Raw genomic sequence first — 27376 nt, forward strand, 5'->3', positions numbered from 1 at the left:
AATAATTTCATATCTTTTTAATGATATTTAAAAATTTATTTCAGATATCTTGAAATAAAATGTGAGAAATCTTTAAATATATTTTAAGATATCTGAAATGGAGCAGAGACTTATTTTAAGATACCTCAAATTCATTTTAAGATATCTCAAAATAACTTCCTCTTTATTTCCAGTTTCTCAAATACATTTCCAGTTATATCTTCCAGTGCATTTTGAGATATCTCAAATGCATTTTAAAATATCTCAAAATAACTTTTGGTGCATTTCATGATATCTGAAATTCATTTTGAGATATCTTAACATGGACAGGTAGTTCAATTGAAAGAATATGACATTTTACACTAAGTTATTTTAAGATATCTGAAAAAATATTTGAGACATCTTGAAACGTGCAGTAAATTATTTTGTGATATCTCTAAGATACCTCAAAATGCACAGGAATGTATTTGAAGATGTTTTGAATTACATTTGAGATATATTAAAATGTATTTCAGATATATTAAAATGTACAGCATTTCATTTCAACATATCTTGAAATCTACCTGAGATATCTTAAAATGTATTTTAGATATCTTGAAACAGATATATTTTCATATATATGTAATTATTTTTGAGATATCTTAAATGCATTTCCAGGTATCTTAAAATACATTTTGAGATATTGCTAAATGTTAATTTGGCTTACTGTATTCTTGCTCATTTCAAGATATCTAAAACATATTTCAACATATCTTAAAGTAGAAAAGAACTCTACTGGAAAGCATATGAAACTATTAGAGAAAGTGACAACAATATATCTCAAAATGCATTTTAGATATTTTAAAATTCTTGAAAGGTTAAATTTGAGATATTCCAAAAAAGAATGTTGAACATCTATTACAAATACTATACACAAGAAAGCTGTTTATTGAACCTAGGAACATTTACAACTACAAATATGGATGGATGTAAACTAAACAAACAAAAAAACTCATATAATTTTTACTTTTAATTTCACAAGTGCATATTTGAATATTTAGCCATTTTTTCAGAAAGAAGTATATGCTTCTGATATGCTTCAACAAAAGCGACTTATAAATAAAGGATCATATGCATCCAAGATATCAATTCATTTAGGCATTTGTGAGACAAGATGGATTGAGCTATGTCATGTAGAGACCCACCAGTACCTAACTTGCAACAGTTGTTCAACATATTAAAGTTAGCATAGTACAATATCTCTTTACTGCACTTTAACAAATGGTTCAATTGAGTGCAGTTTAGCATAAAGTAGGTTCAAAATCCTAACAAGCTACTCACTCAGAGAGTATAAGACATATAATAAATGATATTGTTTTAAAATATATTGCAGAAATTATACCATGGAAATTTAATTCCACACAATAATAAAAACTCCCCACAACTTTTGTGACTCTACTTCTAAGAGGTATGTGTTTAAAGATGTTATGTGGTATTTATCCATCCATCCATTTTCCAACCCACTGAATCCGAACACAGGGTCACGGGGGTCTGCTGGAGCCAATCCCAGCCAACCTACTGCGGTGTGGTATTTATATTCCAGCATAATTCATAAGGTTGCACTCTTAATCCATACTAATGACCCACAGTTTACATGTAACATGCTATTTCTTGCTGTTCTGTATTTTGAAAAAACTCTAACTTGATCTGGAAAGAAATGTAGTTCTTAATTCAAGTTTGTTTAACAAGAACTACAAATGCAAAGGTATATAGCACACCATTCAAAGATCCTCTAAAAATGTTCCTGCTTTTTAATCAGTATAAGCAATCAAGGAGAAAAAAACAGGAAAATCTCCTTGAAATGTATAAGTTAAAAAAAATCTATCATTGTTACCAAGGAAAATGTCCCTGAACACTCCTACATTTTAGGTATTAACCAATCTGTCTCCTCCCCATGAGTAAATCTTGTCCTGCCACCAATTGAAAACTAATGTCTACTAAGTGGGATATGCCAGGCAACTACCAAAGAAAAGAGTACAAATATCTTTTTGCAAACTCAGCTAACTATGATCCCTATAAAATCCCCAGTCATCAGGAGAGCTACCCTCACAGCCTTTTGAAGTCTGTGAGCTCCCATCATTAAAAAAAAACAACAAAACAAGCCATGAAGCTTCTGTTCCAGTGCTTTGTTGTTTTTGCAAGCCTAAGTAAGTGAAAATTGTACAGTTTCCGGATTATTCAGGTAGTCTTTCATATATATATATATATATATATATATATATAAAAGGTAAATTACTTCTGGTTTATATTAAAATCATTGTTGATTTTTCTGGAGACTTATGAGTAGAGCACAAAGAACAGCATTGTTTTGTCTTGTATAGTACATTAAAATGTACAGAAATTTTAAGATTAGTATGTTGGTAACCAGAGCAAAATGTAATAAATGACTGAGTATGACTGCCTGTGCTTTTTTGGAGTTAAATGCTGTAATGTGAATTCATTAGGAAAATTTTAAAGGAAACTATGGAAATGTATTTACATATATTTTTAACATGCGTTTCCCAAACAATACAATGTTCTTTTAAAACATTTAATTATTCTGTTTCAAACTGATAATATGATATTATTTGAGTATTATTTATGTAATGTGTTAAATTATTGTATTGTGAAAGAGCATGAATATAACATTATTTTTAAAATTTATCTACACTAAATGTTTATCAGGAATAATTAACAGTTTAATAGGCTAATTGTGCTTTTCATCTACAGCAATTCAGGACTTAGTTCTCATCAAAATTGGAAAAAATGTATGTTTAAGTCACTGAGCACAGAAATCTACTGATTTTAATCATGTTTTGCCATGTTGGCTGACTAGTCAAAGAAATGACTTTGAGTGATCTTTCTTTTTCCTTTAAGCTAATTTTTAATAACAGCACAGATATAAACTGAATACAATTAAATCTTGTTTGCATAGCAGATGTTTGCAACAGTTAGTTCATGGCACTTTCAATGGACAAATTAAGCATATAGTTCTGCTTCTTCCTCTTAGTATGCTTCCCCTTCAGGCAACTCCAGAATCACAATTTAGGTTTACGTAATAGTGCAGAGGAGATGATTTTCTTTCTTCTGCAGTCTTTTAGTCTCAGATATTTACTGAAACGTGCTATGTTCCCTTTTCTTGATTCCTGCTTCCCTGGAGCAACAGGTATCAATGCCAGATGTCTGCATCAATGTAGTCTGCAGGGTTAGAAAGTGATGGTACATCACTGATGAAGGATGAGAAGTATGCCATTGTATTAGAGGTATTTCACTGCTACCTCTTTTGTGAGAGGAGGATACATAAATTTAGAAGCAAGAAAAAGGTGTGGTGCCATTCATCACTATACTAAGCATTACAGTTTATTGCTATATTTTAGTATTTTAGAGGAATTACCTGTACTTTAAATTAGGACCAATCATAATGGCTCCTGGTGAACATTAAGCAGACAAGAAATTAATAATTTTAATCTATTACAAGACAAAAGGCATTGTGTCAAAATTTTCTCCAAACAAAATGTTGTAAGATTCACAGAAAGTGTCAGAATCAATCACAGTACAGAATCGTTTCTAACATTCCTGAACCAGATGTGAATTTTATGGGAGACTTGACTGTTTCTTGTGCATCAAAAACTTCAACAAGATCAACTTGTAAGTTGGTACTTTCAATGTACAAATTCTAAAGTACATGATAATGCATATAATATTTCAAAGGTAAATATAGACTATACCATAAATATGAGAAGAATGCTTGGATTTTATTATTTTAAAATTTAGTGTATTCCTAAATTATTAGAATTTAAATTGTTTCAAACATGTTAGTGACACACTGAGCATTTCTCAATTAACCCTTTCTGTGGAGCTCATGCCTCTTTCAGCTCCCACGTCCAACCCACTGCATACACCCACACCATTAGATTTCGAACTTTTTTCTTCCTGCCTTGTTAAAACAAGGTTATGTCTTTTGATAGAGAGTATAGGAGTAAATTTATTGAGGCCATGGTTAACCACATATATTGCTAAATAAAGAATCAAGCTTCAACACCAGTAGAATTTTGCTAGTATATGAGACAGTAAATAGACTAATGTTTATTCTTTGTTTAAATGATCAGGCAGATTATGCCTGTTCAATGTAGACTGGTAAGATTTTTTGTAATTTTTTTTAAAGTTTAGGAAGCACATACATGTGAAAACACTACTGTATGCATTTCTTATTTAATTGTTTCTGTACTTTTACAAACACAATAGTGGAACCACTAAGCATTTGTTTAAGTTTTATATCTTGAAACTGTGGAAAGACAGCAATTTTTAGAGGCTATTTTTAAGTTTGCTGACCAGGTCAATTGACTGTCCTCAAACTGAGAATTATTTGGAATAGCTATTTGACTAGTTTATATCTTAGTTTTGAGTTCAAGAAGTCTAAGACCATTACTATGTCTTTAATTTTTCTGCATATATTATTTTCTTTCCCTTGTAGTATATTGCTTTTCTGGTGAACCTGTGCCATCTTGTATCAAGTGGTGTAATAAGTCATCATTGGAACAAAAGAAATGTCTGGCTCTGAAGGCTGCGGTCCCTGGGATCTGTGCCTGTGTTCAAAAACCTGACACAAAAGAATGCCTGCAAGCAATCAAAGTAAGAAACTCTTTTTATTATTGGAATGTTTTCTCTTGCTTTTTTGATATTTTTCTTTTTTAATTTTTTGCTTGTTTGTTTTTTGACAAAATTCACAAAAGACCCATCAACAAATGCATACACTTCCTGAATGGTGATCCTAGCCATTTCTTGTCATAGCTTCCAAAGGATAACTGATAGTATAGAGTTGTTTTCTCTTCTCTTAAATTAAATAAAACAAAAATGTATTAATATTAAAAAGTTGTGTCACAGGCTAAGTAAAAAAGGTTTTTGCATCTATTGAATTTATATATAAACTCTATGACAAGCAAAAGCAGGCCATATACAGTACCGGTCAAAGATTTTTAGAGCACCTCAGTTTTTCCAGTTTTTGTTCAAATTTACTCTGTTGAACTGTAGGAGAGTTCATGCAGCATGTTTAGGTCAGGGTAAATGGCAGTAAGAAAGGCATACCTTAAAGGACCAAACAGGGTGTTGAAATATTGGCTTTGGACTATTGCTGACTGGACAATGTCTCCTCTTCACAGTAGAAACTGAGACTTGCTTTTTTGACCACTGTTAAGCTGTGCTTGAAGCTGTTGTGCTGTGATGAGCCCATCACTCCAGCTGGTGACCCTCAGAAACTTGTCTTCTTATTGGGCTATGACTTTGGGTCTGCCAGATCTCTTCCTATCAAAGATTCTTCTAGTTTCCAATTGCCTTTGGATTGTGTAAGACACTGTACTTACTGACACGTTGATTTTCTTGAAGTTTCTCTAAATAAAAGGCCTACACTTCTAAGGGTTATAATGCTCTGTCTAATTTCATTTGTTAATTATTGTTATCTTGCCATTATTACTGGAATATTGTCCAAATAGTACTTCAGAGGGTATAGTAACACAGTCTGTTCAAACTCTACTTTAAGTCAGACAGAGTATTTTAAGAAATCAACAGAAGTTGAGGAGTTCCCTGAGCAAGCCCAATTTGTAATATTCTGATACTTCCTTCTTCAATTTTTGCTAACCTAAACTTTAAATTTAAACCTCTGGCTTAATTTTTTACCATTTTAGGTCATTTGTTGCACTTCAACTGATTAAATTTGAAGAAACACTGGAAAAACAGATATGTTCTAAAATGTTTGACTGGTAGTATAATTACAAACAAGTACTAGGAAAGGGTAACCACATTTTCCCATAACAAATATAGGATTAGGGTTGCGATTTGGCTTTGTTAGGTAACAATGAAATTCTGATATTCACATACTCACCATTACTTTTCATCCATGTTTACACTACTTGCACATATTGTATGAAAGCTACATGGAAGCTGAAGGAGGCACTGGCACGCATGGCATTTCTAACTAAAAATGGTAATAATAACAAAAAAGGAAGCCTGGAAGAATACAAAACACTAATCACTAATCTATAACTTTAAATATCAACACCAGTCAGGAATGTTACTATCCATCCATCCATCCATCCATCCATCCATCCTCTTCTGCTTATCCGAGATTGGGTCGCGGGGGGCAGCAGCTTGAGCAGAGATGCCCAGACTTCCCTCTCCCCGGCCACTTCTTCTAGCTCTTCCGAGAGAATCTCAAGGTGTTCCCAGGCCAGCCGAGAGACATAGTCCCTCCAGCGTGTCCTGGGTCTTCCCCGAGGCCTCCTCCTGGTTAGACGTGCCCGGAACACCTCACCAGGGAGGCGTCCTGGAGGCATCCTGATCAGATGCCCAAGCCACCTCATCTGACTCCTCGATGTGGAGGAGCAGAGGCTCTACTCTGAGCCCCTCCCGGATGACTGAGCTTCTCACCCTATCTTTAAGGGAAAGCCCAGACACCCTGCGGAGGGAAACTCATTTCAGCCACTTGTATTCGCGATCTTGTTCTTTCGGTCACTACCCATAGCTCATGACCATAGGTGAGGGTAGGAACGTAGATCGACTGGTAAATTGAGAGCTTTGCCTTGCGGCTCAGCTCCTTTTTCACCACGACAGACCGATGCATAGCCCACATCACTGCGGATGCCACACCGATCTGCCTGTCAATCTCCCTCTCTATTCTTCCCTCACTCGTGAACAAGATCACGAGATACTTGAACTCCTCCAATTGGGGCCAGATCTCGCTCCCAACCCTGAGAGGGCATTCCACCCTTTTTCGGCTGAGGATCATGGTCTCGGATTTGGAGGTGCTGATTCCCATCCCAGCCGCTTCACACTCAGCTGCGAGCCGATCCAGAGAGAGCTGAAGATCACGGCCTGATGAAGCAAACAGGACAACATCATCTGCAAAAAGCAGTGACCCAATCCTGAGTCGACCAAACCGGACCCCCTTAACGCCCTGGCTGCACCTAGAAATTCTGTCCATAAAAGTTATGAACAGAATCGGTGACAAAGGGCAGCCCTGGCGGAGTCCAACACTCACTGGAAATGGGTTCGACTTACTGCCGGCAATGCGGACCAAGCTCTGACACCAATCGTACAGGGACCGAACAGCCCTTATCAGGGGGTCCGGTACCCCATACTCTCGGAGTACCCCCCACAGTATTCCCCAAGGGACACGGTCGAACGCCTTTTCCAAGTCCACAAAACACATGCAGACTGGTTGGGCAAACTCCCATGCACCCTCCAGGACTCTGCTAAGGGTGTAGAGCTGGACCACTGTTCCACGACCAGGATGAAAACCACACTGTTCCTCCTGAATCCAAGGTTCGACTATTTGACGGACCCTCCTCTCCAGGACCCCCGAATAGACTTTTCCAGGGAGGCTGAGGAGTGTGATCCCTCTGTAGTTGGAACACCCTCCGGTCCCCCTTCTTGAAGAGGGGGACCACCACCCCAGTCTGCCAATCCAGAGGCACTGTCCCTGATGTCCATGCAATGTTGCAGAGCCGTGTCAACCAAGACAGTCCTACAACATCCAGAGCCTTGAGGAACTCCGGGCATATCTCATCCACCCCCGGGGCCCTGCCACCAAGGAGTTTTTTTGACCACATCAGTGACCTCAGTCCCAGAGATGGGGGAGCCCACTTCCAAATCCCCAGGCACTACTTCCTCATTGGAAGGCATGTTAGTGGGATTGAGGAGGTACTCCCCCCAACGACCCACAACGTCCCGAGTCGAGGTCAGCAGTGCACCATCCCCACCATATACAGTGTTGACACTGCACTGCTTCCCCTTCCTGAGATGCCGGATGGTGGACCAGAATCTCCTCAAAGCCGTCCGAAAGTTGTTCTCCATGGCCTCACCAAACTCCTCCCACGCCCGAGTTTTTGCCTCAGCAACCACCAAAGCCGCATTCCGCTTGGCCTGCCGGTACCTATCAGCTGCCTCCAAAGTCCCACAGGACAAAAAGGTCCTGTAGGACTCCTTCTTCAGCTTGACGGCATCCCTCACCGCCGGTGTCCACCAACGGGTTCGGGGATTGCTGCCACGACAGGCACCGACCATTTTACAGTCACAGCTCCGGTCAGCCGCCTCAACAATAGAGGCACGGAACATGGCCCATTCGGACTCAATGTCCCCCACCTCCCTCAGGATGTGGTTGAAGTTCTGCCAGAGGAGGGAGTTGAAGCTACTTCTGACAGGGGACTCTGCCAGATGTTCCCAACAGACCCTCACAACACGTTTTGGCCTACCAGGCCTGACCTGCATCCTCCCCCACTATCGAAGCCTATTCACCACCAGGTGGTGCTCAGTTGACAGCTCCGCCGCTCTCTTCACCCGAGTGTCAAGCAGTACTGCACTGCACAGTCCTACCACTGAAGCTGCTCATTTTAATGATGGAATGCCTGTTACTGTTGATGACTTGTCACAGTTGCTATCCCCTGGCTGATGCAACTTGTTGTGCCATTACAGTGTTAAAAAGGACAAATGCATTCACACATCCATTTTCACTACATTTCCCAGAAAGATTAGGTGATGTTGCTATTCACTCTCAGTACTGTAAATCATGGGAGGTTTGGCACTTATTGTACATCATAAATTAGGGCTTTCATCTATTCAAATATTAGAATACAGTAATTACGACAAGGCAGGTCACTCATCCTAACCTAGCTCATCAATCTTTTATTTACTATTCTCTTGGAAAAAAATAATTAATTGGACATCTAAAAAGTCTCAAAATTCTAATGTCAACTGCTTTGTAACTTATTCCATGTATCTATGATTCTCTGTGTAAGAAAACCTTTGAAAGGTTTGCATGAAATTTACTCTTAGTTTCTATGTATATCCTAAAGTCCTTCTCGAAAAGGCAATTTAAAACTAATAGCTGGGATCTACTTTATTTATTCCCTTCATAATTCTGAAAATGTTTAATAAGAAATAAATGAAAAAAGTACCTGTATGAAAATTGTGTGCTAAATAACAGCAAGCATATGTTTAGATTTTTTTGAGTGGGCTACTGGAATAGTAGACAAAGGCAAACTTTACAGCATAATTTACTTAAAAAATCATTTGATATAATCCCATATCAAACATTAATTTTGAAAGTAGAAACTATTTGCATCTTTGGTAATTTACAAAACTGGATTTCAATTTAAACAGCGGGAGATAAACATCTAATACTGTGCATTTTAACACATACATTGTTGTGTGTTGTGGGGTTTTTGGATTCATATTCTGACATTCATTTTATGTGTTTTAATTAAGTTTACCAAGATAAATTGTATTATTCTGTTAGTTTTATTTATTTATATCATGTTGTGAAGTTCTCAACTACTCAACATGAAATAATGATTACTGAATTCCTCTAATAGAGACACAGAAAAAAATATGCCGAAAGTCCTTCAAAGGGCTGTAAATGAGAGCAAAGAAGTTTTGTGAAAAGACATCAAAGTGAGAATCTTATTTTTAAAGAAGAGAGTGCAGACATCTGTCAAAAGAAAGCTTTATCTCTATATTAATCAAATAACAAGTTTAACAGCAGAAACTGTCAGCCTGTAAAGCACTGGGTTAACATATTGGAATGCAGAGAGTATGGTCCAAGCACTAAGGAAAATTATGCATGGAAAGAACACATCCAGTGATAAAGTAACTGGATTTGGTAGTGACAGAGTATTGGTGATTTTTACTACAGTGAACAAATTGTAATCATAATAGGATATATCTTTGAGAATAGTAGCTTGATAGATAAATAAGACTGTTTTGCAAATGAGCAATGCTGTGCTTGCTTAGGCTATTTTCAATAAAAATAATTTATGTTTGTTCTGGTTCTGTATAATTACTAAAAATCATATGCAGTAGTTATTTTCCATACAGAGATCAAACAGCAGTCACATTTGCATATAAATAGCCCTGAATTTGTTTTTCCCTACAAAGTTTGAAAAAGTTTCAACTCTGAAAATTGATTAAATTAATACAGCTAAAAGGCAATGGCTGGCTCCAAGAGAACAGTGACAACTATGCTGAAGGAGGAGTTCCCTCACAATAAAAGCATGCACTGCATTGTACTTTACTTGGCCCTTGTAGCAAATTACACAGATAGTGAACCATAAATAAGTAGATTTCAATAAATAAAATGTATATTATACTATTAGTTCAAGCCTTATGTTGAGTATATAGAAAAACATAAGTCAGAAGAAAAACGTTCTGGATTGTTAATGAATAACTTTCCAATATTGCATACATTTAACTTGATAGGTTTTAAATATTTTGAGTTCAGGTTTATTGTCAAGTGCACATTATACAATTAAATTCTTATTTGCATCTTCCCTCAGAATGCTGACAGTAATACATTACCAGCAAAAGACATACACACAAGTATACAGTGGTGTGAAAAACTATTTGCCCCCTTCCTGATTTCTTATTCTTTTGCATGTTTGTCATACAAAATGTTTCTGATCATCAAACACATTTAACCATTAGTCAAATATAACACAAGTAAACACAAAATGCAGTTTTTAAATGATGGTGTTTATTATTTAGGGAGAAAAAAAATCCCAAACCTACATGGCCCTGTGTGAAAAAGTAATTGCCCCCTTGTTAAAAAATAACCTAACTGTGGTGTATCATACCTGAGTTCAATTTCCGTAGCCACCCCCAGGCCTGATTACTGCCACACCTGTTTCAATCAAGAAATCACTTAAATAGGAGCTGCTGACACAGAGAAGTAGACCAAAAGCACCTCAAAAGCTAGACATCATGCCAAGATCCAAAGAAATTCAGGAACAAATGAGAACAGAAGTAATTGAGATCTATCAGTCTGGTAAAGGTTATAAAGCCATTTCTAAAGCTTTGGGACTCCAGCGAACCACAGTGAGAGCCATTATCCACAAATGGCAAAAACATGGAACAGTGGTGAACCTTCCCAGGAGTGGCCGGCCGACCAAAATTACCCCAAGAGCGCAGAGACGACTCATCCAAGAGGTCACAAAAGACCCCAGGACAACATCTAAAGAACTGCAGGCCTCACTTGCCTCAATTAAGGTCAGTGTTCACGACTCCACCATAAGAAAGAGACTGGGCAAAAACGGCCTGCATGGCAGATTTCCAAGACACAAACCACTGTTAAGCAAAAAGAACATTAGGGCTCGTCTCAATTTTGCTAAGAAACATCTCAATGATTGCCAAGACTTTTGGGAAAATACCTTGTGGACTGATGAGACAAAAGTTGAACTTTTTGGAAGGCAAATGTCCGTTACATCTGGCGTAAAAGGAACACAGCATTTCAGAAAAAGAACATCATACCAACAGTAAAATATGGTGGTGGTAGTGTGATGGTCTGGGGTGGTTTTGCTGCTTCAGGACCTGGAAGGCTTGCTGTGATAGATGGAACCATGAATTCTACTGTCTACCAAAAAATCCTGAAGGAGAATGTCCGGCCATCTGTTCGTCAACTCAAGCTGAAGCGATCTTGGGTGCTGCAACAGGACAATGACCCAAAACACACTAGCAAATCCACCTCTGAATGGCTGAAGAAAAACAAAATGAAGACTTTGGAGTGGCCTAGTCAAAGTCCTGACCTGAATCCAAAGAGGCGGTTCATGCTTGAAAACCCTGAAATAAAGCTGAATACAACAATTTTGCAAAGATGAGTGGGCCAAAATTCCTCCAGAGCGCTGTAAAAGACTCATTGCAAGTTATCGCAAACGCTTGATTGCAGTTATTGCTGCTAAGGGTGGCCCAACCAGTTATTAGGTTCAGGGGGCAATTACTTTTTCACACAGGGCCATGTAGGTTTGGATTTTTTTTTCTCCCTAAATAATAAAAACCACCATTTACAAACTGCATTTTGTGTTTACTTGTGTTATATTTGACTAATGGTTAAATGTGTTTGATGATCAAAAACATTTTGTGTGACAAACATGCAAAAGAAGAAGAAATCAGGAAGGGGGCAAATAGTTTTTCACACCACTGTACATAGAATGCACAGCACTCAACATACACCACTGTGCAACAGGAGATCATAAAATAAAACAAAATTGAAAAATAATAGTTCAGCCTACCACTGCATGCCACTATAATAAGCTGTTGATATTTAGCTATCTAAAGTAAAATTGCATCAGGCTATTATAGGCAGTTGTAAAACCACTGAACTTACCTTTAGAAAAGGTGACCTTTAAGAGTCCATAAACTGAACTTCCAACTAAATGGGCTTAATAAAATTTAAACATTTAAGGTAGTATAACCCCTGGTAAGAATTTCTCCATTTCATATACAGCAAGTATATAAACATAATTTAATTTATGATGTATACACTTCCTGTGCATTTTTTGCCAAACAGTATTTTTCATTCACATTGTTTTTATTATGTATTTTTTATTATGTACAACACTTGCACTAAAATGTATATACATAAATAACCCATTTTTAAGAATCCATTTTGAGGGAGGCAACCATATTGGAAGGGGAGCTTGGCACCTAAAGACCCCATGGCACCAAATGTGGTTCATTACGTATTACAATAGATGTAACACACAAATTGATGCCTGCAGCATCACATACACAGGAAATCAACTTTCATTTGAGAACTCAGCTAACCAACATCCATTAAACATTTTTAAAAGGCCTATGTCACTTTTTGGTTCGTAAATTGAACCAAATAAAATAAGAGAGTGTAAAAGTATTTCTTCATTGTTTGGTGTTGTTGGGTACATTGTATCTTTTGCAGTGGACTTGCTGTCTTCCACATTGTTGTTCATGTCTTTGTTGGCATTACTGGACTGCATATTGCTGCTAAAGCTGCTGGAACCAGTGCTATTAGCCATTTCCTGTAAGGCACTGTATTTTATCTCAGCTGCGGTATTATGTCATGTACAAAATTATCATTTACTTATTTATGACTTTATTTTTGAGTTTGCAAATGTCAGTATTGTATAGTTTTTAACACAACATCTTTTACTTCTCTTAAATTTTTCCTTTTGTTGCATCACTGGGCTCTTGCTTTGAATGACCATATTATCTCTTTTGTGGAACAGTAACATCAAATGTCCAATCTCATAAAGGTGACATATTAGGCACCTGCTCTGATCATATCCTACCCACTCATACTTTTGTTTTAAGTTTTTTTATTTAGGTGTAATTGTCCCTCTGTAAGCAGAGCCCCAGGGTTTCTCAGCACTCGAGTCACCTTGATGTTAGATCCAGATATGCATATACATATTAGGTTAATATTATGTTATATTTCTAAATTTTGGTTCAAACAATTCCCATAATGAATTGTACAAAATAATATATTCTAATGTATATGCATTTTCAATGTATTGTATTTGTATGATGAATGAGAAAATGATCAATGACAGAGTTCTCCCTTGCTGATGATGTTGTAGCTCTAAATAGAATAAATCAAGCAAGCACTACTTTTATTTGTACTTTAAACATCTAAATGAAAGAGGGTAACGGCATCATTTATGCACTTTAAACCAGGGATTCTTAAACTTTTTAATTTGAGGACCCAAGTTAGAAAAATCGGTATCATACTGGGACCCCAGAAAAGGATTATTATCATAATGACAACGGAGTCCTAAAGATACAAATAACAATGGCCTTATAATGAAAACGTTTTTGTTTCACTTTAAGCATATTTTCTCACATGAATATTACTAATAGAGAAAAGTGGGAGACTAAAGTACTGTTAAAACAATACTCTTTTAATCCATATTCCAAATCTGTTTATTCAGAGCAGGGTCATGGGCATACACACACTAGGGCTAATTCAGCTCTGCCAGTCCTCCTAACATCTTTGGACTGTGGCAGGAAACTAGAACACCAGGAGAAAACCCTTTATGCACATTTCCGCCTCTCTCCTCCTTTATTGTACATGTCTTTGCGGTCATTTTTTTACTTTGATTGTTTCACTGATTTGTGATATAGAAGGTGTGAAGACTTTGTTATATTTGAGTGTTACAGAAACCAAAGCTGTCCATGATGCTTCAACAGTAGTATTATATACTGCAGAACACCTCAAATAGCACAGCAAGATAGGAGGTGGTCTATCACTCATTACAGAATTAATGCATGGACAAACTTTATTAATCTTACAAAAGATTACAACAGTACTCCTGTTGAACTCTACAGATCGATTTCTTCATGCTTGCTAATCCCATGATTCACTGAAAAGAGTCCTTCAAAAAGAATATTCATGTGACTGTAAAATGTAACACATCACCATGCAGAAATGTAGTGGAGTAGAAAGTTGAGGTACTTGCTGTAAATATAGTGGATTAAAAGTCAAATATATCCACAGCTAAATCTACTTAAGTTAAATACAGATAAGTGAAAATCATACTTAAGTACATTCAGGTCAGGTTGGGGAGCATTCACTGGTACAACAACTCAGGATCCCTGTTTGCAACACCCCAGGCAGATACATGGTCCAGTCCCATCCTACAGAAATGGCCATCTATTTGCTGCAGCCAGTTGTTTATATGGGCGTTACTTTGGCCTGGTCCAGCTGCTCAGGTCCTCAGCAATGAGAATCCTGCAAGCCAGATCACCCTCGGGGAATTGCACCACATGGCTGTAGTGCCATAACTGACACTCCCTCACAATGCAGGTAATGTGCCTCATTCGGAACTCTGTGAGCAACCGCTGATTTGACACAGAGTCAAACCAGCAGTACCCTAGGATTCTCCAAACAGACACGGTACTGAGTCTTTGTCTCAGATCACTGGATAGCATCCTTGTCTCGCAATCATATGAACAAGGAAGCACCAGGACTGTAAAAACTTGGAACTTCATCCTTTTACAAAGATATTGGAAGTCCCACACACCTCTTTCCAGGGACCTCATAAAGAGTCACCAGAGACATGAATGTGGCTACCGAGGTAAGCAAACCTCTTCATGCAATCTACACTCTCTCCACAAACACACTGCTGATGGCTGTGTCCAAGAGGATATTTAAAGCCTGGATCTTGGTTTTTATCCATGACATTCACAAATCCAAACACTCAGACTCCTCACTCAGTCACTTCAGAGTCCTGATCAGAGCCTCCATTGACTCAGCAAAGATCACAGCATTGTCAGCAAAGATAGATAGATAGATAGATAGATAGATAGATAGATAGATAGATAGATAGATAGATAGATAGATAGATAGATAGATAGATAGATAGATAGATAGATAGATAGATAGATAGATAGATAGATACTTTATTAATCCCAAGGGGAAATTCACAAAGTCAAGATCAGTGAATTTTTCTTCACCAATAGATGCCCCACAGCTGCTGGACCCCATGACCCTGCCCAACACCCAGTCCATGCAAGCATTGAACATGATAGGAGCAAGAACACACACTTGACGAACCCTAGAATTAACTAGGAAAAACACAGAGGTTCTGCCTCCACTCTACACACCATTCACAGTACCAGTGTAAAGGCCAGTCATGACATCCAGCAACTTCAGGGGGGTAAAGTCTCAGGATGTCCCACAGGACAGTTTGATCATAGTCGAACACTTTCCGGAAATTGATAATGGCTGCAAAGAAACTCTGCTGATATTTTAGATAGATACTTTATTAATCCCAAGGGGAAATTCACAAAGTCAAGATCAGTGAATTTTTCTTCACCAATAGATGCCCCACAGCTGCTGGACCCCATGACCCTGCCCAACACCCAGTCCATGCAAGCATTGAACATGATAGGAGCAAGAACACACACTTGACGAACCCTAGAATTAACTAGGAAAAACACAGAGGTTCTGCCTCCACTCTACACACCATTCACAGTACCAGTGTAAAGGCCAGTCATGACATCCAGCAACTTCAGGGGGGTAAAGTCTCAGGATGTCCCACAGGACAGTTTGATCATAGTCGAACACTTTCCGGAAATTGATAATGGCTGCAAAGAAACTCTGCTGATATTTGTGTTTGTTCAGAACCCTCAGTGCCACGATGCAATCGATGATAGACTTCTTAAGCGTAAAATCAGTCTGCTCTAGTCGCTGGTGGGTGAGATTGTGATCATGGATTCTATTAAGGATGACCCAAGCAAGGACCTTATCTGGCACTGTCGCATTCCAGGGGATCACCCTTCTCTTTCCAGACAGGGACAAGAAGTTCCATTTTCCAGTCAGTTGGGATGACGCCTGTCTCCCAAATGGAAGCAAAGATTGCTTGAATTGCCAGGAGGACAGCCTTACCACAGCCTGGAGAAGTTCACCTCAGATACCACAGATCCCTGCAGCCTTCCCTCCCCTCAGCTGGTTCACCTGTGCAATCTCAGTTAACAACTAAATGGAGGATTAGCCTCAAGAACCAAGGACCCAGAGATGTCCAATGTCTTTGCTGGTTGATAAACTTTAAACAGCTACTCAAATTAGCCAGCCTAGTGGGCCAAAACTGCTGCGTCATCTGTAGGGACCATTCCATCAACTACTCTGAATGTGACTCTCTGAGGAACAGATTTGGATGTACGTATTGTTTCGATTCCTCCATAAGGAGGATGTGCGTCATTAGACCATAGATTGTGTGTCACTTGCTCACAGATCTGTCTAACACCTCATTTTCTGCCCTTAGAACCCCTACAGCCATTGTTACTTTTCACCACTGCTTCTAAGCTGTTTTCCTGCCCATGGAAAAGATACTAGAGATGTTAGAAGCCTTTTAGTCCTAGGATGAAAATATTTTTTATTATATTATTAGACTGCCAAGCATGTTGAAAGTCGAGTAGGAATTAAGTGGCCACCTTTCTAAAGTTTACAGAACTGTGACTCTCCCTGACAAAAGGTTTATTTTCTCCAGGAATTCTTTTGACTGGAGTTTAATTTTTCTCCTTCAATGTCAACTGGCCTTATTTCTGTTGCACTGTTAATTGATTTACATTGTCATTATTGTTTATTTTGATCAAATTAAATTAACTGTTTTTATTTCTGTATGTAAATGATAAACAATACAATCATCACTGCATTACAGTTGGTTGGGAGCATGCACTGTTAGAGTGCATTGCTACACCCACCACACAATGAACCACATGGATTTGGACCCAAGTGCAGCCATGCAACGGGTGACACCTCAGCACCACACTGGAACAGTTTGAGGTTTTTTACAGTGGGTGAAGTGCCAATCCAGCCACCAACCCCTGAGTTTTCCCTGCAACTTGAAGGACCTACTTGCACGGCTAGATGCAGGTTAATGTCATATCCAGGATGAAGCAATTGCAGGTTAATGGCCTGACTCAAGGGCCCAACGGAGTAGAGTCACCTCTGGCATTTATGAGATTCAAACTTTCTGATTGTTGGTGCAGATCCCTAACCTCAGAGCCACCATTCCACCCTTGTTACAGCTGGAAACTTGTATAAATGATCCAAGCTTGTACTGAACATTGTCATCTAGTTAGACAGGTGTTTATGCAACTCGGTGACATCCCTTTTCATATAGTGTTTCTTTCCAATTTCTAGGATGGGAATGCAGATGCAATAACTTTGGACGGTGGAGATATCTATGAGGCTGGTCTTATTAATTATAATCTTCATCCAATTATTGCTGAGGACTATGGAGAAAGTAAGATGATTTTCATGATATGAAAAAGACAGGGAGGGATATTGCATATTTCTGGCTGTTTTTGTCACATTTTTGTATATTCATTGATGTTAGTAAGACTCTAAGGAACTGAAAACATCATTTGGTAAGACAGCCCACCTACTAGCAGACAGAGAAAATAAAAACAGATTGAGACAATATCAAATCCTCTTATTATATACTTGACTTAACTGCACAGTTTAATTTTTTGCTGTATAAGGGGCTTCCATACTTCAGTGTTGCTTGCTATTTTTAAATGAGGTTTTCTACATCTCTCAAAATTACTTGTTCTTTTTGTATGGTTTATTCTTCTGCTTGCAGATGATGCAAACTGTTATTATGCAGTAGCTGTGGTCAAGAAAGGAACTGGATTCAGTTTCAAAGAGCTTAAAGGAAAGAAATCATGCCACACAGGTTTGGGGAAATCAGCTGGCTGGAATGTACCCATTGGGGTTCTTATTTCATATGGGTTACTTGCTTGGAATGGAACAAGTGAAGAAACTATAGAAAGTGGTAAGTGCTAAATATCATAATCAACTTAATAAGCCAGGCAATTAGTATTATGAGAAATTAATGTATAAATGAAGTAGAAATTTATATGTTTAATACATTTCCCTTAGAAAGGCTTAAGAAACTTTGCAAATCTGTAAACAATCAATCAATCACTCAATCAATAAATAAAAATGTTTTCTTTATGCACAAATTCCCATGCATAACTTTGCACAGCTTAAATATACATGTACCCCTTGCATGAGAACATGCAGACTCCACACAGACAATGTTTGGGCCAGGATTTAAACTCAAGAATCTAGAGCTGTGAAGAAGTGGGTCTAATCATTGTACCACCATGCAAAACCAGTAAACCGGTATTTTTTGTGTTAATGCTATGCACGTTTTTTTCCTGTATTAAACTGAATTTACATTTGACAATAAAAAGCAAGAAATTTCAAGTACCCTACAACTTTTTTTTTTAAACCATAATTAATTTTCATACCTAATTTCAGTGCTACTTTTGGTATCCTACTACATCTTTAAGTTGAAGTCACATTATGTTTGATGAAGCCAGTGCTGTACAAAGAGTTAACAGGTATGGCTGCAATTCAAGTGCTCTGGAGGGAAGGCAGTAGTACTTTCTGTGGACATTGTTGACCACAGAAGTGATTCGGGGGAGTTGCCTGGAAATAGTGCCAAACTGCTCTTATACATACACTTGTGTTAAATATATTAGGACATATGGGGCACTTTGCTCTCTGGAGCTCTGTAGAATTACAGAGCAAACACATTTTCACATAGGCAAACAAAAGCAGGATCAGCTGCCTTCATGTACGAGTCTAATATCTCATAGAAAAAAAAACCCTTTTTAAGTCATTGATTGCCTGATGCCATTGGCATTACCTAAGGTGCTTGCTTCTTGGAGTGCTGTTGGCCAGCTTGTAACCCTTTTCAGATGGACGGCACTTAAGAAGATGCCATTGAATTCTATACATTTCAGAAAGTCACAAAAGGATTTGAAATAATTTCAAAAATGATTAAGTTTGACTTGTGTTTTGAAAGACCCCAAGGACTCTTTATAGAAATTCAATAATAAAGAGTGCTTTTAAAGAACTAGTTTACTTTGATTTATGCAGCTCTGAACCCAAAACATGACAAGATACATATAACAAAATGTGGCCCTCATCCACTTTAACATTAAACACATAACATTTTATGTATATATAGTTAATACCCCCCGATTCTCAGAAATTATAAGGAAATACAGTTGAATGATGAATATGAATGCATGCTGGTTTTATATTTGATTTAGTCTCCACTAATACCCATAGTGTAAATGACAGTCAAACTCTGTAATCAGTGAGTGACATTTTATAGTCTGCTCAAGCTGAGAAAATTAATCTGCAAGCATTCATATTTCTAAGGATCACTGCAAAAGCTAAATGACTTCTGGTATTTACATTTGCTTTTAGGGTGGAGTGAGTGGAGGTGTGAAAATTACATAAGTAATGATATGATATGATAGAGTTCATGATATGGACAATTGATCACACAGTTATGACTATAGATATAAAAAATAGTGAAAAAATTATTTTTTCAATTAAATGTTTTACTTGGTGGCTTATGATTACTTTGTTATGGCTTAAATTTAGTTCCGCTTACTTACTGTTCTACACATAAGCTCCTCAGATTTAGTTATTATGGCATGTATTTCATAGATAATGCAATATCAGTAACAATTTTAAATGGGCTTACCTAGGTGCATTTATTTACATTTTGCATTTATTACGGCAGTGTTTGAAGATCTTAACAAATACGTTGTTGAATGTTAAGGTTCATTCAGCACCCATGACAGCCCTTCAGAAAAGTGCATCTTTCAGTCACTTACTAATACATAAACACATCTTAATGAAGGCTTTGTTTGTGTTACTTTGTAATAAATGACTCGTACATACAAACATAAATGGAAAACCTTAAAGTAACTATTCTAAAGTGTTAATGTAATAATATTAAAAATAGTTTTAGACTTTCCATAATGTCCAGTACAACTAAGGTGTGGTGTCAGAATGGTCAATAAAGACCACTAAGGCACAGCTGTGGGTCATCATTATGAAGACATTGTGAGGGTTAAAGGCAAATTATCCAACAATGATGTTGTTACTTTTACACCATATTAAAAAGTTATGTAAGGTACAAACATATCCCAAAACACAATCTGCAATGATAGATTATTGTATAATTTTAAGATTATTATTAAAATAGACAAAAAGCATATTAAACAGTATTGAAAATCTGAATGTACAATAGTTTTAATACATGTTATGCTTTGCATGCCTGAGTAACTTAATCAATGTGTGCTTAATGTAAAATAATAATTTGGTTAACTTCAGGTTCACATTCACCATAGTGCTTTCTTTGTGTGTTTGATGGTTGACTCTAAACAATGTCACAAGAATGAGTCGGAGACATCATAAAGAGTTGGTGCAGCCACCCGTATAATATGCTCGGCTGCAAAATTGCTTCGTTAGATACAAGTTGTTTATAGTTTGGAGTCCAGAACAGAACTGCCTGTACTAAGGCAAGATGGCCGTTTCAAAAGCCTAGACAGGAAATGATGTCCACGGGCAGGAACTGGGAGTGTCTTCCTCAGGCTCAGAAGTGACATCATCCTTGGAGCTGGCAAGAGGCGGGATTTTCCAGGAAAGGTCTGCAAGGGACTGAGAGAGATAGTCAGTACACTCCGCCACCCCCTGGCCTGGCGTAGAATTACTAGTGAGTAAGCCCTTCAGCTGTTTCCCATGTGCACGTGTGTGACAACAGTCAGTCTGCTTGTCAAAGGCTGTCAATATGTGTATAGATCCTATGCATTACTCATTATTGGAGAAAAATATTAAAGACATGGTATTCATATTCTGATACTGCAACCATTATATTTGTGCACAGAAAGAGTTTCAGTAAGTAAAAATTCCTGAGCAAAACTATTAGAAATTAAAGGCTACAGGTCCAAAAAAAAGAATCATTTTGCAAATACACAAATTTTCGTTGTATTTTCATATTTAGCTGTATCCAGATTCTTCTCTGCATCCTGTGTACCCGGTGCGGACAAAGAACTTTACCCAAGACTTTGTCAGCAGTGCAAGAAAAACTGTGTTCGATCGCATGATGAACCTTACTATGATTATGAGGGTGCTTTACAGTAAGTCATTCTTTGCTTTCTGTAAAAAACATACTGTAGAGAGCTAAGCAGGCTCTAATATTGAAGTTTTAATGTTGTGTAATCTAAAATTCATCTATAGTTGAAAATGTTGCAGCCAAAAACTCTGCATTTATGTCTTTTTCAGATGTCTAAAAGATGGCAAAGGTGATGTTGCATTTGTCAAACATCTCGTGGCTCAAGGTAATGGTCATAGTTAATAAGTATTAATATTTGCAAAATGTTATTAAAAATGTCCATGTAATCTACATAAGCATTTTGTATATCCCTATAAACAAACAAAAAAATTAAATTAACTCAAGATATCATAAAGTAATTAAAGATTGTATAATATTTAACAACAACAAGTGGAAAGTAAGTAACTGGTGGTTGTGCATACTGGAGTGTAACAAATCTGCAAATCATACCTCTTTTTTTAATTTGTTTAGAAATTCTGTGCTTATAAAATCAACAACACTAAAGAGAACACTTAACTTCACATAAATTATCTATGTAAACATGAATTCATAAATAAAAAATACATAATTCTCTTAAAAACAGTCTAAGTAAACAAAAATAAATTAGGATCTTTCACTGATGTCTAGGGAAGTGCAAGTACTAGTACAGATTTCTGGACAAGCCCTGCTTGTGAAACATCACAGATTTCAAGGTCTGATTGACATTTTTGAAAAGGGGTTGGGCTGAACAGGATACAATACCTGTCTTGCTTACCCTACTGTTATAGAAGAAAGAGCTCCCCGTGCATTCGTTTCATGTTTACATGGTTTTACTTAAAAAAAAAAAAAATGAAGTTCTGTATTGCAATTATGCACCAAAAATGTAGCTCAAATCCTTTGGAGTTTAAGCCCAAGTGTACAGTCAGTGATGTGGCTTAGTGAGAAAATAAAAGTGTTATTAGATACGCTTCGTGCAGGTGTAATGAAAAGTTCAGATCATCATGAAATGAGTCTGGTGTTATAGTTAACAGGTTAACAAATCGACCAGCTGGCTAGATGTTAAACATCAACTCGCTTGTCCTATGCTCCCATACACCGAACTCCGGATCAAGCAGTGCACAAAGCAGGTGATGCTGATGGCTAAAGGTCAAAAACATAAACATAATTTAAACCTCTGCAATTAGAAATCTATTGTAATTAGTTATTATTAGAGACTGGTTGTGTAAGCCCATGCTGTAAAAAGGCTGTGCTCCTAGATTACATGGATTCTGACACTTCAATCGATCGCATCAGTTGTGCATTAGCGACTAAGCGAGGTTCTCTTTACTCAGTGGTTTTGTTTTGCTGACGTGCTTGCCTCCGTTGTCTATCAGTGGCTAAGCGAATGTCTGTTTCATCAGCAGTTTCACTTTGGCGACAGAGGAGCTTTCTTTGAGCTTCATGCTGTAGCCTCGTACTTCCGGACACCTTGCACTTCCGGGCCAGACAGACAGACAGACACACTTCCACACATAGACGTTTTATTATTATAGATACTAAGTCATAGAATTCCTCAATAAAGGACACATTATATTTTGTCGGTCTATAAATAACTATGAGAGACCGCATCATTCCTTGAATAACTACAGCAAGACATTTGAAGGGCACGAAAATGCCAAAACTGGTATCTTTACATACCACTGCCTTTTATATCTTGTCGAAATGAATGAACGAAATTCTAATTCAGAGGTGCTATATCAACTAACACTATTCAGTTTAACCTTAGTAAGCTTAATATGTATAACAAGTATATTCATGGAAGCACTTATTATAAAGGAAAAGATCAAGCATCACATGGCAAGAACAGGTGTATTACAAAACAGTCAGCATGGGTTTAGAAGAGGAGATCATGTTTCACTAAAAGACTGGCATTCTATGAGGAAGTATCCAGAGCATATGATCAGAGAAGTGTGTATGATATTGTTTATCTTGATTTCAGAAAGTTTAAATAAGCCCCTCATGAAAGGCTAGTAATCAGACTAAAAGAAATGTTAATTCAAGGCACAATGTGTAGATTACTAAAACATTGATTAAAATTCTAGAAACAAAGGAACTTGTTCAAAATTAGGCAATGTTAAAAGTGTTACACCCAGGGTTCAATGCTGGGGCTGATGCTATATAACTGATCTTGATAAGAATACACAGTAAATAACAAGGAATTGCAGATAATGTAGGACCAGTGTTTATTACAAAGGGATCATGAACAAAATGCAGGCTGGGGCAGATTTGTAACAGATGAAATTTAATATAAATATATGTTACTTATTAGATATATGAAATAAAAATGTTACATTAGAATATACAGTTGGAATGCTGAAACTTCAAACTACAATTATGACAAGGATGTAGAGGTCTTAGCCTATTTTACATTATCATCATATAGATCAGAAAGTTAACAGAAACAATTGAGAAGGCTAATAAGACGTTAAGTTATATAGTATGATGTGTAGTGTACAAATCAAGGGGCATTATGCTTTAGCTACATAACTCACTAATAAGGCATCATCTGGAGTACTGTATATAGTTGTGGTCTCTATTTTACAAAAAAGACATAGAAAGTCCAGAGAATAAGACTGCAAGGTATGAGCTATGAGAAAAAATTGAAGGATTTGATCTGTTAAGAAAACAGAGATTAAAAGGTGACATGACTGAACTTTTTAAAATAGAGATTCTCCCAATTGATCGGCTGACAATCTAAATTGACAAAATTTTTCACTAAAAATGACTTATCAGTACATTAGCTGATCACAAAAAACGATTTTTTGGTTTTCTAGGCTTTACAGCAATTTAGTTGCAATGTTCCTTACAGACAGATATTACAGACTGTGGAAGCCGGCCTGGACACAGACAGGCGGACACGTTGACGTCACCCAACACACGTTTATTGTACATCATATTCACAGTTAAGTGCACCACAAACCCCCAAAAGTCCCCAAACTCCAGGCCAACTTGAATGCCTTTCTTCTCTTCAGGCCGCCTCCTTGCCTCTCCTCCTGAGCTCCGTCCTTCTCCACTCCAATCAAGCCAACGAACGTAGGGAGGTGGCCCCTTTTATAATCACCTGGATGTGCTCCAGGTGCTTCCCAGCAATCTTCCACCGGCACTCCCCAGTGTGCACCCAGAAGCACTCCGGGTGTCCCCGCTTCTCTTCCCCCCAGAACTTCCGAGTGTGGTGGAAGTGCTGAGGTCCAGGGCTCCAAAGGCATTGGGGTGCCCCCTGGTAGTGACCATGGGCCCCTACAGGGTTGAGCCTCAAAGCTCCGCACCCGTGGTCCCCACAGGTACCAGGGCGGTCACCCCCATGTGGTCTCGGGAAGGTGCAAGCCCCCTTTCGGTCCTCCAGGGTGTAATGGCTGGGTCGCCCCCCCAGCCACCTGCGACAAGACATAAAGATGAATTTGAAATTGCTGCCTAGTAAATAATAGGGTTGTTGGCTTAACAGAAAAATATGTATTTTACTTATAAACTTGTTAAGCATGTTTGTTTTGGGTCTTCTTGATAAAGAACAAATGAACATTTGATACGTTTGTGGTTTTTTTAAAGATTTGAACTATGTTTATTATTTGTCGCTGTGTGTCATACAGTATAAGTTTTGGCGCATTATTAAAATGGTAATCCCTATTTATAATTGCACCTCAAGAATTATGACTGTCTAGCTGATATAACGAAGAAGAAAAAACACACCTGTATAAATATAGTAAATGTATACTTTAACAGTAAAAAAGCTGTAGTGAAATTAATGATTAAAAATAATTAAAATCTATACCTATTTAATTGCCAATACCAATTAATTGGTTGTGTGAGTATGTACAGTATAGGTCTGATCGCAGTCTGATTATTTGGGTGGTTACCTACCATGAAACGCTTGTGGTTGGTTGGCCAGTCTGCAAACATCTGCCATGACATCTCAGCTGTGAGAAGCAGATCATAGACATGCTATACAGCACCTGTCAAATAAGTCAAAGAGTACACGACACATGTTTTGCCATATTGTACGCACTCTTGCTTCCCTTTGTGGGGATCGAGCCTTGGCTCTGCCTCAGGCTTGACATCCGAGGTTCAATATATATATAATTGTATAATTATTTTTTTGTTAGAGAAATGGTGAAAATGGCGAAAACTACTATGTATTTTAAGGAAATTGTATTTATTTTAGTATTTTTACATCACTGAACAATAAACCTACAGAGTTTCATTTTGTTAATAAAAAATTAACAGTTAAGATCTGTGGTCCATAGTATAATTATAAATTACGCTTTAATATGGGATCTAAGGGTTCTCTGCATCTGGTTATGCAGGAGTCTAGTGTAAAGAGTTTTTTTAAAGGGATAAAGGAAAAAAAATCAGAATCAGCCAATCAAGTAACATGAAATCGGTGATCGGCATCAGCCTTAAAAAATCTGATTGGAAAATCCCCAGTTTAAAACTATCAAGGAAATTAATGGAGAGGATCCCAGGAGTCCCGGAGCGTGCTAGCTGCAAACAGGTGCAGGTGCACATATGACCATGCATTTGCAATTCTGAGGTTGATTGGGGCGCTTGGCTGATTTCCATTCATGTGCACACCTTTGAGCTATGCAGAAGAGTAGGAGCAGCCCTGTCATGCGATGTCTCCCTTTGGACCCCAAGAGACTGGTCGAGGGAGATGTGGTGAAGTTCAGAGGGGAATCCTATGGATGTCGAAGGGGACTTGTTGTGGAAACCCAAACCTAGAATTTTTGGATGACTACACCTGTGTGCTTTTTTTTTAATTGGTTAGTTATTGATTTGAACTTCCACCTTCCATTTTATTGGACTATTTATATGAGTATTTGGAATGCACTGCACTTTTTAACACTGTTCATTTGTCAATTTAAAATGAAAGTACTTAACCACTTTGCACCAACCCCTTGCTGACTATGTTTGTCCTCATTTGCCTGGTTCATCCTCGGCTCTGGGTTCAAGAGGCTCCTGGAAGTAATCAGGGAGCATGATGACAACTTGGAATATCACAAGCTCCTCTTTCAAAAGATGTATTAACATTGTACATTCTAAGCTTTCTAAAAATTACTTTAAATATATTTTGGTTTCCAATATTTTTTCTGTTTTATTTCTACTAATAGGAGCTGACAAGGATGAATATGAATTGCTGTGTGAAGATGGAACCAGGAAACCAATTAATGAATATAAGTCCTGTTTCTTAGCCAGAGTCCCTGCACATGCTGTTGTGACAAGGAAAGATACAGACTTAGCTGTTCAAATTTGGAAATACCTTGAAGAAGCCGGACAGGTGGGTACTGTAAAAAGGTTTATTTTTTGGCTGCTCTTACAGAAAAACTAGACTTGCAAATAATATTCAGACTTAGTATTGTATAGTATATGTAGTAAATGCAATGTAATAACTGGAATTTGATTGTAATTGGATTGGCTTTGTTATTAGTTCAATACATTTCAAAATAAGAAGGTAACAGTCTTGAAACAGATGACAAAAGTGAGAATGTGGCAGGTGTGAATTACTTGGTGAATGCTGAAGGGTATATTGTGATTGATACTAAGATGATTAAACATACTTGGAAGAAGAATATGAAGTTGTTTTACCTGCATTCATTGGTTACTGTGCACTTTTGACCCAAATACTTCAGTTGTGAGATTTCCCTTTAGCAATAATGAACCTGAAATAAAATTGCAAACCACACATATCTAACTCCAGAATACTTGTATTCTAGTGCTAAAATAAATATATATTGTTTATTAAAACAGTATTTCTAATATGATTGTAGTGCAAATTAGCTGTGAAAATGATCTAATGTAGAAAAAAGGTTCCAGTCTAAACTGTGAAAAGAACATTAACTTATTTTTGCAAGAACCTCAGAAGTCTAATTAAATGCGCATTGTGTGCATTTTGTTCAGCCAAGAAAACAAAAAAAAAATTTGGTGGTAATTTGGATTGAATAAGGCAACTTTGTAATATATAGAGCTGCTAGCTACCATATTGTTTTTTTTTTCAACACAAAAGTGCCAGGCCAATAACATTTCAGAAGTTAGCTATATAGCCAAGAATCAACTCTTTTATTACTTTTTTGCACAGTGCCAGTAAGTGTATATTATAACATTAGATCAATGTACACAAGAACAGGCCATTCTGCCTAAGCTTG

At 37.4% G+C, this 27376-nt stretch overlaps 1 protein-coding gene across 1 annotated transcript in view; it reads left to right on the plus strand.

The window, feature by feature from the left end:
* Window positions 1-1999: 1999 nt before the first annotated feature.
* tfa (transferrin-a) overlaps window positions 2000-27376 on the plus strand; it is an 86599-nt gene continuing 61222 nt past the window's right edge. Inside the window, exons 1-7 of the mRNA XM_028794911.2 lie at window positions 2000-2165; window positions 4472-4629; window positions 17441-17543; window positions 17883-18074; window positions 21114-21249; window positions 21395-21450; window positions 26345-26511. Coding sequence (XP_028650744.1) covers window positions 2123-2165; window positions 4472-4629; window positions 17441-17543; window positions 17883-18074; window positions 21114-21249; window positions 21395-21450; window positions 26345-26511 — 855 coding nt within the window. The 5' untranslated portion in view covers window positions 2000-2122. The remainder of the gene's footprint in view (window positions 2166-4471; window positions 4630-17440; window positions 17544-17882; window positions 18075-21113; window positions 21250-21394; window positions 21451-26344; window positions 26512-27376) is intronic.

This window comes from Erpetoichthys calabaricus, chromosome 2 (assembly GCF_900747795.2).
Source record: "Erpetoichthys calabaricus chromosome 2, fErpCal1.3, whole genome shotgun sequence".
Taxonomy (NCBI): Eukaryota; Metazoa; Chordata; class Cladistia; order Polypteriformes; family Polypteridae; genus Erpetoichthys; species Erpetoichthys calabaricus.